The 18,036-nt window shown below is 45.4% G+C and overlaps 1 protein-coding gene across 2 annotated transcripts; it reads left to right on the top strand.

Moving 5' to 3' along the window:
- The first annotated feature begins 338 nt into the window (after positions 1-338).
- On the top strand, positions 339-7,163 carry LOC120692362. Of its 2 annotated transcripts, XR_005682596.1 has the most exons (4): positions 357-844; positions 2,310-2,517; positions 6,415-6,821; positions 6,895-7,163. XR_005682596.1 is itself a non-coding variant. In XM_039975634.1 (2 exons), the coding sequence occupies exon 2, from the start codon at positions 4,083-4,085 to the stop codon at positions 4,878-4,880; it is 798 nt and encodes a 265-aa protein (XP_039831568.1). In that variant the 5' UTR covers positions 339-844; positions 2,310-4,082; the 3' UTR covers positions 4,881-4,997. The 2 variants fall into 2 exon arrangements, 1 of the variants encoding a protein (XP_039831568.1); XM_039975634.1 differs by lacking the exons at positions 6,415-6,821; positions 6,895-7,163 and having other exon boundaries at positions 339-844; positions 2,310-4,997.
- Positions 7,164-18,036: the final 10,873 nt, after the last annotated feature.

Raw genomic sequence — 18,036 nt, 5'->3', positions numbered from 1 at the left:
GCCGCCCATGATGATGATCATCGCGACGGGCGCACCGCGCACGGTAGACGAGGGGGAGAAGCCCGGGGAAATGGGCCAATACCGCGGCTGGGCTCCCCCGCCCGCGAGCTGGGCTTCCAAAGAACGGCGGGGTTTGGGCGGGATCCCCCCGCCCAATCCCTGGTTTCCAAATGGGCCCAAATGTTCCGTTCCGTTCCTCCGGGGCCCACGACGTCAGCTACCCACTCGCCCCGTCCCGTTCCTCCCGCGCTGTACAACGAGCTGACTCCAAGGTTCTAAATCTCCGGCTATAGCTGCCGCTATAGCCGGAGATTGCTGCCGAAGACTGCCGACGCTAGGATATGCAACTTTTAGCGCTACCTGATGCTGACCGCTATTAGCCGGAGATAGCTGGCTAAAACCGCTAATTAAGCTTCCATTTAGCGACCGATATTGCTGCAGAGTGGGCCTAAAGCCCATATCGTGCATCGGCCTTTAGCCCAAAAGAGCAGAGGACTGCCGGCTGCTAACCCTATCCATATCCCTTTGACCTCCGATTCCTCGAGGCACAAACGCGGCGGCTGGTGCGAGCGTGCGATGGCTGTGGCTGGTCCGAGTGCAACCGGCAGGCGGCAGCATCTGGTGCGAGTGACAACCGGCGGCGGTGGCAGAGGCAGCTGTTGGATTGCCCTTCCCAAGCCATGGCGGCAGCGGCCACAATCAGCAGATGCAGCGGCTGCTTTGACCGAGGACTGAGCATGCAACGAGGCAAGGAAGACCACCAAGCTCTCCATCTCAGACAACAGCCATGGCAACGATTGGTCTTGGAGCCTAGAGGGTAGGAGTTCCGTCTGCCGGCTCCTAGGTAAATATGTTCTGTACTTGCGTGATTTGTCCTCTGTTTTAAATATAAACCGATCTCCAGTTAGCCAATTGATGTTGTTCAAAACTTGAAATACTAACAAGAATGAACTATTTGGTGGAATTTGCCAATCTTGTTGGGTAAATCCATTGATTTTGCCATGATTTTCCTAAACCGCTAAATGTCATAGCGGAAGCGATCTCCCGCTTTAGCTGCTCATAGCTGCTAGAAAAGACAAGCGCTAAGTGCCATAGCCGGCGATTTTAAACACTGGCTGACTCCCACACCGTCCCACGTCCCACCGGCCACCCCACGCCGGAGCAGTGGCGCGCCGCGCGACCATGGTCCGGAGCCGTGGACCGGGTCCAGCCCCCCGCCTGCTCCTAAGGGTTTCGTAGCGGTCGCGTTCCCCCTAAGAGCTCGTGTCCAAGGCGCTGCGCTCTTCACCTCGGCTCCACCACCACCGGGGAGCGAGCGAGCGCAGGAGAGAGAGGGCGCGATGCAGATCTTCGTGAAGACGCTGACGGGGAAGACCATCACGCTCGAGGTCGAGAGCAGCGACACCATCGACAACGCCAAGGCCAAGATCCAGGACAAGGAAGGTACGTACGCGCGGTCTCCGACCACCTACCTCCTCGCCTCCGTCCGCCCTGCTCGCCGGCCGTCCGGCTTGGCCGCCGATCACTCTAACCTCACCTGCACTGTCGCATCCGTTTGCTTGTTGCCTTGTTCCTTGGTCCAAGTATGCAACTTTGATTGCGTGTACCCGGTCGCCAGTTTGGAGGTGCTAAAACCCCACCCTTTCGTCTGCACACGCGTGGGTTTAAAGAGCAAGTCATGTAATCTAGCAGTGCTGTCCATCGATTTCCCCATATTTCAACGGTTCACCGTCTCGATCTGAAACCGAGCAGATTTACATGGGTTTTCCAAGCCAAAAATGGAAAAGTTCGTTTTGTATTGGCCTGCATTTTTTGTTTCTTGAGTGGAATCAAGGTTGTTCGGATGGATGATTGCGTTCATTGGCGAGTCGCTAGCCATTCAGACTGAATCTTTTTTAAGTTTACGTGCTGAACCCTCTTTTGGTTGAGCTAAAACCCTGCCTTTCTTCAGCAATTGCGGGTTTTGGGAGAAAGCTCTTTGGCAATCTAGATTATAGGCATCTAATTTTGCAGATTCCCCTATTTTGCAGTGTTGTGGAATGGCTCCTTTCTTTTGTTTCTTGATGAGAGGAAGCGAAAGTGGTAGGATCGATCAATTTCAACTTGCTAGTCGATTAAACTGAAACTGGTTCAGCAAGTTCCCGGTTTCGGATCAGTTTCTGTGGTTCAATTTCATCAGCTAGTTCGGATCGTCTTGCTGTGCAAATTGTGCATGTGCATGGCGTGTCTTTTTATCTTTGGGGTTTATCAATTCCCCACTTGATGTTGATGACTTGATGGTTGGCTTCGATTGGGCACAATTGTTGCAGGCATCCCGCCAGACCAGCAGCGCCTCGTCTTCGCAGGGAAGCAGCTGGAGGATGGCCGCACCCTGGCCGACTACAGTATCTAGAAGGAGTCCACGCTTCACCTGGTGCTTCGCCTCCGCGGCGGCAGCAAGAGCTTCTTATTCCGAATGCCGTCCCACCTCCTCGTCCTCGCGTGCAACTTCAAGGAGAACAAGCTCATCTGCCTAGAGTACGCTTCCCCCCTCCCCTAACTCGATTCTGCATATGAATGATTGGATAGTTTTGTTTCTTTCTGTTGAATTATGACAATGCATACTTGTGGAATATTCTAGAATATTTTGGAAAGCATAAAAGAGAAGATATTTCCCATGGAGGAATCTGAAATTATTTCTTCATGGCAAAGTAAAGAAGAGTCTAGAACCTAGATATTTATGTATGGTAAGAAATATCTAGATATTAGGATAAGTATGAGAATGTTCTAGAGTTTGATATTTTGGTTAGAATAGTGTGGAACGTTGCCATGTGGCAACATCTTAGAGGTCGTGTACTAGTATAAATAGGGGTGCCACCCCTCCCCCAAGTGTTATGACTTGGAGTGCCATTTTAAGTCATAGGTAGCATAGCAAGGTTGTCATGGTGTGAGTGTGTAAGTGTGTTATGGTGAGTCATAGGATAGCAACATAAGAATGTAAGTGTTATCTTGTGTTGTATCATGTTGAGTTATGAATAAAGGTTTGAGTTCTTTGTAAGTGTTAGTCTCCCAGTTTTTAAGTACTTAGAGCTTCATCTGCTGGTAGGCTCTGCCACCCGGAAGCGAGAAGGCGGCTCTACCGTCGAACGAAAATAAATTGAAAAGGCTAACCAACTCTAGAGTGAGTTGGTGTGTATTAGGTGTAGGTTCCCTGCATTGTGGGTATTAGGGCCACATCGGTTCCCAACACTTTCCATCAACAAACTCAACTCTACATATGAATGATTGGATAATTTTGTTCCTTTCCATCCACAATGCATGTGTGCTGTTTCTTCTTGTGCTTCTATGTTAGTGTAATCAACGTGTTTGTGTAGTTTTCATTAAGTTAAGCCACTCTTTTTTACTTCAATGGTCAATATATGCATTGTGAAAGTGAAATTCAGGAGCAGAGGTTGGTGTGTGCCATACCCAGTTCATATCCACCTTGCATATGTGATTTGATAGATATATGTTTTTAAATTTATTGTTGTCTGCAAATTTAATTGGTTTGATCAATAACTTCTTCAGTAACTCTTTGCCGTTTTCTCAATTCTTACTGCTATGAGTTACACTAATATGTACCCACATTGCCTTTCCCTTTTCCCATACATTTGTTAGCTACTCCCTCCATCCCAAAATAATTGCACATCTAGAGTTTGAATTTTTTCCCATAAAAAAGTGCTACTTTGACCCAACTACTATAAAAGACAAGAGTTTTCGGAGTCTTCTTACAAAAGAGACAAAGAATGTCTGGAACCTTCACATAAAAGACAAGGGGTATTTTTGTAATTTCACACTATACATTGGTTTACGTGTTTGGTTTTAGAATTACATTTATTTTGGGACAGGGGGAGTATGTTGGTTCGTATTGTCAGCCACAGTTATTTGTGAAGAGTAATGCTGATGGATTCAGCTGTCTGCTTCAACAAAGGCACTTCTGCCGTGAGCATCATCTTGAGATTGATGATAACCTATTCTTCAAAGATTTCAGTGGGCCAGGACCTAGTGATGTCAATGTCTTAGTTCAGTGCTTGAGTGATCAAACTGATTAAGTCAAAAAAGATATGGATGTTTGTCTTCTAAAGAATGAATTCAATAGAGATTTCAGGCCTCTTCTTGCTGCAAATTATCTCCTGTTACCTCGTGGTATCAAAGATGTGACCACTGCATTTGCTCATGGTCAGATTCATGGGGTGAACAAGAAAGAACCTCTGTACCTTACAGCTCTTGATGTGGTGATAAGAGTGAAAGGTTTGCTGGATGAGGAAAAATTACACCTGAGGGAACATCTTATTGCATGTCGAGTGCACATCTCTGATGATTGGGTTGATACATATGGTACAGTTGAGATACTGAAGTACAACTTTGGGCCCAGAGGTACTGTCAGAGGTGAAACTGATGCGAGCTTTAAGGAGGTTGTCAAGGCCGATGGCAGCAGAATTGGACAGGCAGATATATCAATGATCATCTGGAGTGGCAACCAGTTAGTCTGGGCAGAGGCGTTCAAGGGAATACATTGCAGCAACAACAGCTGTGCAGAATGTTTAGCAACCCTAGCACTATTGCTAAAATGTTTAGACTTAAAGCTATTCGAGGTGCAACTATGGTCAAATGACCATAAAGTAATTCATCTCATCACAGGTGAAGAGCCAGTTGATCCAGCTGATGTCAACAGCCTATTATATCTGCTTCTCAAGACAATACGCATAAGGTTTATACGTCTTGATGCGGTTTGGAAATGGCAGGAACTAATGTTCCTAGCAGATCAAGTTGTCAAGGGTGGTTTCACCATTGAGAAAGCTCTGGAGAAATTGTCTCCTCATCTGATGGGCCTCCCACTTTTTAGAGTTTGCCATATGTAAGGATCACCGGGGTGTCCGACCCTAGAGGGGGAGGGGGTGAATAGGATCGCTAATCGCTTTTTAACCCAGGGCTCAATCTACTTGCATAAGATAAACCTAACACGTCCTATGCATGCTAGTTATGACTAAGGTTTATCTTTGCTACTCTCTACTTACCCCAAAAACTTGCAACCTATAGCCAATCCTAATCAAACTAACTAGGAAAGTTTAGGCACGCAAGAAGAGTAAATGCGGAAACGTAATACGGTAAGTAAAGAGGTAAGTGCAAGAGGGATGCAAACTCCCGAGTAGACACGGTCATGTAACGTGGTTCGGCACAAACGCCTACGCCCACGGGACACCGAGGCTCTTCCGATCACCGTCTTGCACTACGCCACCAATGGCGATGCCGGCAAGCAAAGGCAAGTGCCCACAAGACACCGAGTCTCGTGCACCGCCACCGTCTCTCTCGGTCACCCGGCCGAAATCCACTACGGAGCTTCTCCACCAAGGAGGGGGTCTCCTCTTCCCCCGCACAAAGTGTCATTGCCGCTCCACACCAAGTCGGAGGGTCACACGACGGATCACAAGGATTGCTTGCCGCAGCAAGACTTCTCTCAAGCTTGCTCTCTCAAGAACTAAGCCTAAACAAGCACTAAGCACTCTCACAAGTGTGCTTAAGCCTATATGATGTACAATGAAGCTCTAAGGTGGTTGGAGATGATCTTTAGCTCTTGTATGCTTCCTTGGTCTCCAGCACTCTTCAAAATGGCCGGGGTGAGGCGTATATATAGGCCACCAAGTCTTGTAGCCGTTGCACCAACGGTCAGCTGAAAATCTGCGTATCACCAGAAGAACCGATGCCTCTGGCAGAGGTAGCGTCGGTTCTTCCGGTCACTCTAAGACACGAAATAGCCGTTGAACTTCTGACAGTTGACGCGGTGATCACCGGTTGAACCGATGCTTTGTACCGATGCATCACCGGTTCATCCGGTGCTTAAGAATCTTCTCCTGGGCGCTGACATCATTGCACCGACGTAATACTCCGATGCACCGTCGGTTGAACCGGTGCTGAAGAAACTTCTCCTGGGCTCTTGACATCGTCTCTGGAACATAGGACGCCCAATGCACCGATGCCCCTTTTTGACCCGCCAGTTCATCCGGTGCCCATAAGCTGACTTGGCTTCTCTTTGTCATCACTTGAACCTAAAAGCTAACCGGGTAGCGGAACCCCCGTAGGGGCGGCCCTTCGGGCCTTGCTATGCCTATCTTCTCTTTATCTTTGTCATCACTTGAACCTAAAAGCCTGAGAATGGTCATCTTAACAATCATGTTAGTCCAAGTGTTGTGTTGTCATTCGATCACCAAAATCACTCGAAATGGCATAAATGGTGCCATGTTCGTTACACCATACCCGCAGGACAAATTTGATAATCAAGAATGAATTTGGTATAAACTTTTTTCATTGCATTACCTTTCTTTTCTTTTTTGCTTTTGTTATTTCATTGATGATGAAACTCATTGAATGTTTGTTGTTCGGGCAAACTTATTCAAGGTTATGTCCACAAGTTGGAATCTACCTTCTTGAAAGTTGACAAGGGAAACTGGATGGGCTCCAGAGGATTATGGATTATCTTTCACCATATAATGTGAATGTGGTAATTGATAGATTTGATGAAACTGCACCTGCTGTTCGGGATGCCCTGAAAAGTCGAATGACATTCTCTCCTGAGTCTGTCAGCCAAATCGAGCTTGACACAACAACATGCTTCCACTTTCATAGTGGTACAGTGTCAAACAAGAGAAGGCTTGTGGTGGTGTGGGATGATTCAATTCCCAGGAAGCACTACTATCAATATGATTCATGCATAATTTTCTAGGCCAACAATGAAGACACTGAGTTGATGATAAGAAAAAACAATAGTGAGATCAATGTATTCACATATCTGTATTTCCATCGAGGTGAGTGTTCTGTCCTTGCTATTTTTGCTGGAGATTAAATGATCTACACTGAATGCGTTAATCTGTTGTGCAGTTGCTGTCATAACCAAGATCCAGAAGTAGCAGAAGAAGAATCAGCCAAGCGTCCAGAAGCACCTGAGCAATACTCAGAAGTAGACTATGGAGGATTGCTACAACAAAATTTGATTTTTGGGAAGTGTTTGAGTGCTTAGAAAAATGAGCAAACGACCTCGGATTTGATTCAAACTCGGTAGGACAACAGTTCAAGACATGAAGAACCCATTTTTGCTAAAGTTTGACCAAAATGGATTCAAACTCATATTTAAGCTAGAGGCTGAAAAATGCTAACCGTCATGCGTTGCACCATCAGCCGCCATGCGTGTATGAGCAGAGAGCACAGCCACCGTTGCGCAGTGCACACGCTGAGGTGTTGCCTCCTTCCAGCCTCCACACGGGCCAGCGAAGCCCTGAGACCCTGGGACGACGATGGCCCTACCACGGCGGACCCTCACGCGATGACGGCTCGCGACCACGATGAAGGCGAAGGCGCCGGCTGTGTGTGTAGGAGGTGCCACCCGCGCGGAGCCTGATGAAGGGTCCTTGGCTTTTGGCTATGGGTTTGCCTCTAAAAGTCAAAAGTTTTTGGATTTTGCCCAGAAGCAACTTTCATCCTAGTACAAATCAAAAGCATCTTTCCATTTTGCTTTCACTGACTTTTGGAATACCCACCTGCCACTGGTTATGAGATACCGGTTTAGATTCTTTTTTTTTGTCACGAGCTCCTCCCTCTGACCCCAGCCCCGCCGTGAGCATGCTCCGCCACTATCGCCCCGCTGCGTCACCCCGCCATCGTCGCCCTGCTTGCGAGCCGCCTCACCGTGAGGTCACCCCACCGCGGGCGAGTGCAGCCGCCGCGCGCGCGTGAGTGCCGTCGTAATGAGAAAGAGAGGGGAGGAAGACGACGAGGTGAGAGAGGGAGAAGAAATTTGTGTGTATGACATGTGAGGTCCGCTAGTAAGTGAAAAACTTTATCAGAAACTATAGTTGTTCAACCAAACAGGTTTTTTCTTTTCCAAAAGTCACAGGAGATTTTCCACATCAGCTTTTCCAAACGTTACAACCCACAACAGCTTTTTCAAAGACCACAGACCAACCAAACTGTAACGAACATGGCCCCATTTAGGCCATTTCGAGTGATTTTGGTGATCGATTGACAACATGATCATGAAACTAACAAAGTTTATCGAGTGAATCATATTAGGTCCCAAGGATGAATGCAAAGTCCTAGCAAAACAAGGATAAAAGAAAGAACTCAAATAAATGCTGAATTGGTTGAGTTTCACATGAAATAGTAGCACCAGTTAAACTGATGCATTGAATCAGTGCCGAAAACTTCAACTAATGATATGGACTTCTGGATATTCTTGTAGACAATTTCATAAGCTTTCCATAGATTTCAAGATCATCAAAATCGGAGTTCCAAGCAAAAAGTTATGATCAAAACATGATGAAGCTGATTTCTGTGAAGTGACCGGATGATCCGACGGTCACCGGTTATTCCGATGCTCAAAACTTGATCTAATGATATGAACTCCTGAATATTCTGGTAGAGAATTTTGTAAGATTTCCAAAGAGTACAAGATCATCAAAATCGGAGTTCGGAGCTGAGAGTAATGATCAAAATACGAAGCACCATGAAGCTGATTTCTGTGAGTGACCGGATGATCCGACGGTATCCGGATATTCTGACGCTCAAAACTTGATCAAATGAGGTAGACTCTTGGATATTCTTGTAAAAAATTTCATAAGCTTTCCAAAGAATACAAGATCATCGAAAACGGAGTTCGGAACTGAGAGTAATGATCAAAATACGAAGCACGATGAAGCTGATTTTGTGAGTGACCAGATGATCCGACACTTGTAAAAAAAGCGTCGGACTAATGCACCGGAGTATTGTCCAGAGAGCATGTTTTTGGCTCCAAAAAGTTTCTTTAGCATCGGATAATCCGAAGGTATCTTATTTCAGCTGCAGAACTCGTCAGAAAGGTCCAACGGGTAGTTCAAGCTATTAATAACCAGATGATCCGACGCCTCACCCATCGGATGACCCGGCGCTTACGCAGAAATGCCCCTAATGGCTACAAACAGCTACTTCAAGTTTGTTGGCTATATATATGGTTTCTCCCGGCCATTTTGGAGTTGCTGGAGACCTGAGACACCTCGTACATATTGAAGAACAACTCCAAGCCATCCAAAGAGCAAATTGATCACATCCTTAGATTTAGCACATGCTTTGTGAATGTTTGTGCTAGATTAGCTCTTGAATGAGTGAGTGAGCAAGGTTGTGTGCCTTGTGCCTTGGTTCTAGGAGAGAACCACCTCTTGTATTCGGTGTGCCGGCCCCTTGGAGTCTTGGTGACTCGCCAGCAACGTCTTCGACCCTCCGGCTTGGTGTGGAGCAGTGACGACATCTTTGTGCGGGGAACGTGGAGACCCCACTCTTCTTGGTGAAGCTCCTTAGTGCAAAGCGGGATCAAGATGACCGTGATTGTGTTCACGGAAGAGACTTGATCGCCGGAAGCAATACTCTTTGTGAGTGATTCAACAACATGGATATAGGTGTGCCTTTGTGGCTAACCGAACCACGGGATAAATCCTCGTGTTAAAAAGTTTGCTTTCTCTCGTTCCTTTAAGCTTCTGCATTTACCCATTGCAATTTTTTTGTGCCTTTACTTTCATAAAGTAGTATCTTGATAGGATTGGCTATAGGTTGCATAACTCTTTTGGATGAGAGTTTTCACACTAGAAGAACACTAGTTGCACATCTAGATAGTATGCCTTAGTTTAATTTATATGCAAATTACACTACTAGAAAACGGGCCCAAGGTCCTGCCCAAAGGTACAAGTTGCTTTTGCAACCGGTACTGATGCGTGGCATCAGTACCGGTTGCAAAAGCAACTGGTACCTTTGGCCAGCGGCGATCAAAGGTAAGGGGTTTGGTACCGGGTTAAAACATTACTCGGTACCAAAACCCCAGTATAGGCACCGGTTAGTGCCACCAACCGGTACCTATACCTTTAGGTACCGGTTGGTGGCACTAACCGGTGCCTAAAGGGCGGACAATGGCACCGGGTTTTGCCATGACCCGGTGCCGCCACGTGCCCACAACAAAGGCACCGGTTGGTAACTTCAACCGGTGCCTATGCCTATTGTTTGGCACCGGTTGTTGAGCACCAACCGGTGCCTTTGAGCCACACCTATAAATACCCCAACCCCTCCCCCCTCCAAGCTGCCGTGAACTCACTGTTCATGGCAGCTGAGTGAGGGGAGGGGAGGCGAATTTTTGTTTTTTTTTTTAAAAAGGTTAGTTATTTTTCTCCGTAACTTAGCAATTGGTTTTTAGAAGCAGTTATCACTTAATTTAGTTTATACATGTGATAATTATTTTTAGTTGTAGCATTTTATTGTAGTTATATGCGTTATCAATTTATTTGATATGTGAATACTATCAAATTATTGTATTTATATGTTGTATCAATTTATTTGATAGGTGAATAGTATCTATTTATTATAGTTATATGCATTATCAATTATATATTTGAATTCAAATTTTGTATGGAAATATTATCAATTACATATGCAAGGGTGCTTTATTTAGTTCCCTTCAAAATTCCAAAACTTTACAAGATTCCACATTTGAGATGCATGCTGCGCCAATTCGAGACCCGCAGCTCAGCTAGGCCAGAAGGCCACATGCCTCGTTTCTTGTAGAGAAACAAAGTTTTTACACGGTTATGCAGTCAGAAGGCCATATGCATCATTATAATTTTGTAGTTCAGTTTTATTAATAGCGTATTCAATATTAGTTATAAATTGGTAGTATGAATGAACTATTTGTACACTACAATGATGTATATAAATGTATTATGGACCCAGATGAGTCGGCAATGGATGTACATGGCCAACCGGCGTTCAAAGGAGTTCAATGATGGCATGCACGAATTCACAGAAGCGGCCGAGAAACACAAGTATGGCGGTTTTGTTCGTTGTCCATGCAAATTCTGTAAGAATGAGAAGGATTACTCATCATCAAGAACCATCCACAGTCACTTATTCAATAGTGGTTTCATGCCGAACTACTATGTTTGGACCAGGCATGGCGAAAGATGAATTATGCTGGATAGTAATGTAGAAGAAGATGACAGGATTCCTGACTTTGCAGCCAATTATAATGCCTTTTTCAATGACACTGCAATGGGTGAGCCTGAAGAAGATACTAAAGGATACGTTGTAGAAGATGATCTTGCTCAGATGCCGCGCGAAGCTGAGGAAGGTTACGAAACAGAAAAGAAATCGAGAGATCTGAAGCGTATGTTGGAGTACTACAGAACATTATTGTACCCTTATTGCAAACAAGACCAAAAGAAGTTGGGTACGACATTGGAATTGTTGCAATGGAAGGCATAAAATGGTTTGTTTGACAAGGGATTCGAGGAGTTGCTGAAACTTATAAAAAACTTACTCCCTGAGGGTAACACCTTGCCGGCGACAACATACGAGGCAAAAAAAAAGTTGTTTGTCCTTTAGGATTAGAGGCACAGAAGATACATGCTTGTTCTAATGACTGCATCCGATATCGAGGTGAGTATGAAAATTTGGATTCATGCCCTGTATGCAACGCATGCCGGTATAAGATCCCTCGAGATGATCCATGCGACATCGAGGGGATGCGTGTCAAGAAGAGGGTGCCTGCCAAGGTGATGTTGTATTTCCCTCTAATACCACGTCTGAAATGTTTGTTCATGAACAAAACGAATGCTAAATTGATGCGATGGCACAAAGAAGAACATAAGCAAGACAATATGTTGAGACACCCCGCTGATGGGTCGCAGTGGAGAAAAGTGGACAGAACATTCCCAATATTTGCAAATGATGCGAGGAATATAAGGTTCGGCTTAAGTACGGATGGCATGAATCCTTTCGGTGAGCAGAGCAGTGGCCATAGTACCTGGCCTGTGACACTCTATATATACAACATTCCTCCCTGGTTGTGTATGAAGCGGAAATTCATTATGATGCCGGTGCTTATCCCCGGCCCGAAGCAACCCGGTAACGATATAGATGTGTATCTGAAACCACTGATTGAGGATCTTCTATTGTTGTGGAAAGAGGAGGGTGTTCGTATGTGGGATGCGCACGCAGAGGATCATTTTAACCTTCATGCATTACTTTTCGTAACCACCAATGATTGGCCAGCACTAAGTAACCTCTTCGGACAATCCAATAAGGGTTATAGGGCATGCACCCATTGTTTAGAAGAAACCGACAGCACGTACCTCAAGCACTGTAGGAAGATCGTGTATATGGGTCATCGTCGATTTCTTCCGATCAAGCACCCATTAAGGAGGAGGCATGCTCACTACGATGGAAAGGCAGATCATCGTACCAAGCCTAGACATCGTTGTGGGAAAATAGTGTTTGAAATGGTCAAAGATATAAAAGTAGTATTCAGAAAAGGACCCTATATCCAGAAAAAAGTGATAAAGGACGTCATTATCTAGGTCCTGCGTGCTACACTCTTAGTAAGGAAGAGAAGCAAAGTATGTTCGACTGTTTGAACAGTATCAAGGTCCCATCAGGCTACTCTTCGAATATAAAGAGGCTACTAAACTTTAAAGAGAAGAAATTCGCACACGTAAAGTCCCATGACTGTCACGTGTTGATGACGCAATTGATTCCAGTTGCACTTAGAGGTATTCTACCAGCTAATGTTCGAGCAAAAATTATAAAGCTATGCGCCTTTCTCAACACAATTTCTCAGAAGGCAATCGATCCATCGAGTTTAAGCAGGCTACAAGAGGATGTTGTCCAAAGTTTAGTCAGTCTTGAAATAATATTTTCTCCATCATTCTTCAATATTATGACGCATCTTCTAGCTCATCTGGTCAAAGAGATTGGTATTCGCGGTCCTGTTTTCCTTCATAATATGTTCCCTTTTGAACGATATTTTGCAGTCCTAAAGAAATACGTTCGTAATCGGGCTTATCCAGAAGGAAGCATTGCGTAGGGTTACGTCACAGAGGAGGTCATTGAGTTTTGTGTTGACTATGTGAAAGAACTCTGCCCAATTGGTATTCCAGTATCACGTCATGAGGGGCGGCTGATTGGAAAGGGCACACTTGGAAGAAAATCAGTAAATGCCACAGATTATGCCACGTTGAGCAAAGCATATCTCACAGTTCTGCAACAATCAGTCTTGGTGGCTCCATACATGGAGGAGCACATGCAAATTATGCGAAGCATATACCCTTTGAAGTCTGAGACATGGATTACAAAACATCATAACGATACATTCGCCACCTGGTTGCAGAAGGAAGTCATGGCCAACGATCAAATTCATGAGCAGCTAGCTTGGCTGGCCAGGGGTCCGGCAAATTCAATCCTGATGTACCAAGGATATGAAATTAATGGTTACACATTTTATACAAGAGCCCAAGATAACAAGAGCACTGACCAAAATAATGGTGTCCGTATAGGTGCCACCGACTCTAGTGGCCAAATGAACTCATATTTTGGTTACATTGAATAGATCTGGGAACTCAACTATGGGCCGTTGAAGATACCTCTATTTCGTTGTCAATGTGTTAGACTCACAGGAAAATGTGTCGATATCGACGAGTACGGAATAACAATGGTAGACCTCAAAGAGCTTGGCTATCGAGACGCACCATTCGTCCTAGCTAAAGATGTCGCTCAAGTTTTCTATGTGCAGGACATGTCTAGCAAACCGAGAAAGGACAAGTCCAGGAATAAATCAAGTTTTGTAGGTGCCAGAGATGAGCCAAAGCGCCATATTGTTCTGGCAGGAAAAAGAAAAATTGTGGGAGTCGACGATGTCACAGATGAAGAAGAATACAATAAGGTTGAAGATATGACTCCGTTCGCAGTGGAGGTTGACACAACTATTCTTCCGAAGAGGAGGCTCCGTACGCACGTCATGATCATAATGAAGGGACGATTGTAAAGCGAACCATCGTTAATATTCCCTTAGTTGAATGATTATGTCTTGTAATATTTTTTGTGAACATTATCAGATTTGTTATGCAATGAATTGATTTATTGGGCAATTAAATGATTTATTATGCAATTATTTGATTTATTATGATTTATTATGCAATTAAAATGATTAGTTATGCACCTAAATGATTTATCATGTAGTAATTAGAATTATTGTACATTTAAATAATTTATTATGCAATTATTTGATTTATTATGATTTATTATGCAATTAAAATGATTAGTTATGCACCTAAATGATTTATCATGTAGTAATTAGAATTATTGTTCATTTAAATGATTTATTATGCAATTAATTGATTTATTATACAATTAAAATAATTAGTTATGCACCTAAATGATTTATCATGTAGTAATTAGAATTATTGTGCATTTAAATGATTTATTATGCTATTATTTGATTTATTATGCAATTAAAATAATATGTTATGCTCCTAAATGAATTATCATGTAGTAATTAGAATTATTGTGCATTTAGATGATTTATTATGCAATTATTTGATTTATTATGCAATTAAAATAATTAGTTATGCACCTAAATGATTTATCATGTAGTAATTAGAATTATTGTGCATTTAAATGATTTATTATGCAATTAAAATAATTAGTTATGCACCTAAATGATTTATTATGTAGTAATTAAAAGAAAGCCTTAGGTACCGGTTAGAATTGTCAACCGGTACCTAAGGCAGGCAATTCGAAAAAAAGGGTTGGGCACGGGTTCGAACCGTGGCCGCGGCGCACAAATTACACAGAGTTACCATTGAGCTATCGAGGGATTTCAGATCTCATCACGCCAAAAATCTACAAAAGTAAATTTCAAAGACCCTAAGCCACCAGTTTTCGTTCCCCACCCGGTGCCAAAAGAGAATTTCTGTTCCCGCCCGTTGGGCACCTAAGGCACCGGGTGGGAGGTCACCCGATACCTAAGCATTCCTTAGGCACCGATTGGATACCCAACCGGTACTTAAGGCTGCCTTAGGTACCAGGTGACTTTATCACCCGGGGCCAAAGGGTTCCAACATATAAGCGTCGTGCCTCCACTCCCTGCCGCCCTCCGATCCGCCGCCTAGACCTCCGCCGCCGCCGCGCCGCCGCCCCACATCGACGCTCCTCGCTCTGCAGCTCTGCGCCACCGAGCACCACTCCCGTTCGCCGCCGCCGTCGACGCTCCTCGCTTTGCAGCTCTGCGTCGCCGCCACCGAGCACCGCTCCCGTGCGCCGCCGCCGTCGATCCGCCGCCCCGCCGTGCCTCTTTGCCGCTCGTTCGTCACCGGAGCTTGGTGAGGTGGTGAGGAAGCCCCATACCCCCTTTCCCCCTCTCTCTGTCGCTCTATCTCGCCGGCGATTCCTCGCCGAAGCCGCGGCTCCACCCCCTCGCCGCCGAGCGGCCACCTACGGCCACCACCGCACCTCCTAGACCCCCTAGCCGCGTTCCCCGTCGCCCCCTCTCCCTCCCGGGCCTAACCCCGCCACAAACCGAGCCCCGGAGCACCGTTTTTGGTGTACTCCGGCGGTCCGCCGCCGCCGGCGCAAAGCGCCGCCCACCTGAGCCGCTGGCTCCGCCTAGCGCCAAGCCGCGCTGTCGCCAGAGCCACTAGCCAAGCCACCGTCCGCCTGAGCCATCGCCCGAGCAGTGCCGAGCCGCAGCTGAGCCAGCAGCCGCGTCTCAATCCGCCCCCACCCTGTTTCAGCCATTAGATCGAGATTCACCGAATCGGATCTGTTAGATCCGAGCCGAACCAGAGCCGCCCCGGCGCTTTAGCTAAAGAGACCCTAAGTTTCTTCAAAATTAACCCGCAGTCCTTCCCAGTTCAAAAGAAATTCCAGAGAAGTCCTTTCTAGATTTTTCTTGCAAATAAGCCCCTAGAATCTTGTTTTAGCCATATCTTTCACATTTTGACTCCGATTTTAGCGATTCTTGCGCTCACGTGATCCTTGCATCGTGCTCTACATCTTTGCGTTGTGCCTCTATTATTAGTCTTATGTATAGTGTACAATGTTTTCATTATATAGTGTATAATTTAGTTATAAAATTTAGTTATTAGAGAGACTTTATTTAATCATGTATTTAAATATAGAGTGAATAATGCTTGTATTTATCATGTATTTCTGTAACTCATGTATTTATCATGTAACTCATGTATTTATCATGTAACTCATGTATTTATCATGTAACTCGTGTATTTTTGTAACTCATGCATGTATTTATGTATTATGAATTCTTCATTCTTAATTATGAAATCAAACACGACGCTCTCTCCTTCTTAACGGCGATCGGTCTCTCGCTAACTCTCGTTGTCTCCTTGTCCCCGACGCTCTCTCGCTGTCTCCCCACCGATGTTCTCTCGCTGTCTTCTCACCGATGCTCGGTCTCTCGCTCACATGCACACGCACGCACGCGCGCGCGCGCACACACACACACTGACTCACACACACACACACTAACTCTCTCTCTCTTTCTCTGTCCCACTAACACACACACACTGACTCACACACACACACACACACACACTCACTAACTCTCTCTCTCTCTCTGTCCCACTAACACACAAACACACACACACTCTCTCTCTCCCTCTAACATACATACACTCTCTCTCACACACACACACTCTCTCTTTCAAACACGCATATTCGTTCAAAGAATTGAATTCTCCTGCTTCATTTAAGGATGGACACATACTCTAACACATTTTTACGGTTTCAGTTAAGGATGGACCCCTTCGGTGATGACGAGGTCGCCAAGCAATACATGGTGGACGCAATAAACGAAGATATGAGGGCCAACACCACCCAGCCAATCGCTGAAGAAGATGCTCGGACAGCTGATTCGTTCCTGAATATGTCTGGAGATGCCAATGAAGAAGATGATGACTTTGCGCCGCCGCCTAATCAATAGCAGCATGTTCCAGTACGAATCTTAAAACTATATGCATGGTGACTTCAGTAGATTAGTTTTGCGATTAACATATCCTTTCTGTAATTTAGTCGACCTCCGCATCGACTTCGTTGATCCAGTCAAAAGGGAGACGCCGGCCAACCAAGAATATGGAGGGAAGATAGGTCATCACAAAAGTGGACGCAGAGGGCTGTCCAAGTGCTCTAGAGGATGCTAGCACAAAATTTGTCAACCAATGTGGGGTTATTGTTCGGGCAAGAATTCCGATCACCACAAGACTATGGAAAACGAGCAAACCCGAAGAACAGCAACATGCCGTGTCTGCACATCAGAAGGAAATGCTATGGGCAGAACTCAAGGATATGTTCACTCTTCCTGATGGAGTTGACCATGAACTTGTGAAGAAATGTGCCTTGAAAAAGATGGCCCTTGCCTTTGCAACTTTCAAGAAGAAGTTGTACATCAATTACATCAAGAAGGATAAGGAGCCGAACTGGGACGATCTTCCTCAGGTTAAACCATATTGGGAGGAGTTCAAACAATACAAACTATCAGAGGAAGCCCAAGAAAAATCCGAACAGGCCAAGGTGAATGCAGCAAATAAGAAGTACAGCCACCACCTTGGGGCTGCCGGGTACAAGAAGTCAATAAAAGAATGGCAGAAGATGGAGCAGGACCTTATGGATAGAGGCATCAGGCCGACGACTTGGGATTGGCCGGATAGATCCAAGTGGTGGTTATTTGCTAATGGCGTGATACTAAACCAGTTGGATGGAAATTTGGTCGTGCCCGAGCATATGCAAGAAGTGTCTCGCGATCTAGTCACTGCAATAGATGAGACCCAACAAGGAACATTCCAGCCTCAAAGAGAGAATGATGAGCTGACAAGGGCATTAAAGAATCCGGAACACCCTGGACGAGCCCGCGGCATCGGCGTGGTCCCATGGAAAGTTGCTTGGGCCGGAGATTCCTCTTACAAGACTCACCGAAAGAGTAAAGCCAAATAGGAAGAGAAACTTCGTGCCATGCAAGAAGAGATGACAAGGAAGGTTGCGCCCTTGGAATCTCAGATGGACGCCAGGGTCAATAAGGCAGTGCAGCTAGCTCTGAGCCAAAGGGGCACCGCTGGGTTGCACCCGGATGTTGTGATAAGCCCGGTCTCTCAGCGACGCAGCAGCTGTGCATCCACAGCGGCGCCCGACGTACAAGCGGAACAGCAACCCCAGATTGAGCCA

This window comes from Panicum virgatum, chromosome 9N, assembly GCF_016808335.1.
Source record: "Panicum virgatum strain AP13 chromosome 9N, P.virgatum_v5, whole genome shotgun sequence".
NCBI lineage: Eukaryota > Viridiplantae > Streptophyta > Magnoliopsida > Poales > Poaceae > Panicum > Panicum virgatum.
The sequence above is the reverse complement of the archived record's forward strand: the minus strand, read 5'-3'. Positions and strand labels throughout refer to the sequence as shown.

Excerpts from the sequence above, each read along its gene's own strand:
- LOC120692362 (XM_039975634.1), top strand. The coding sequence starts at position 4,083 with ATGGATGTTTGTCTTCTAAAGAATGAATTCAATAGAGATTTCAGGCCT.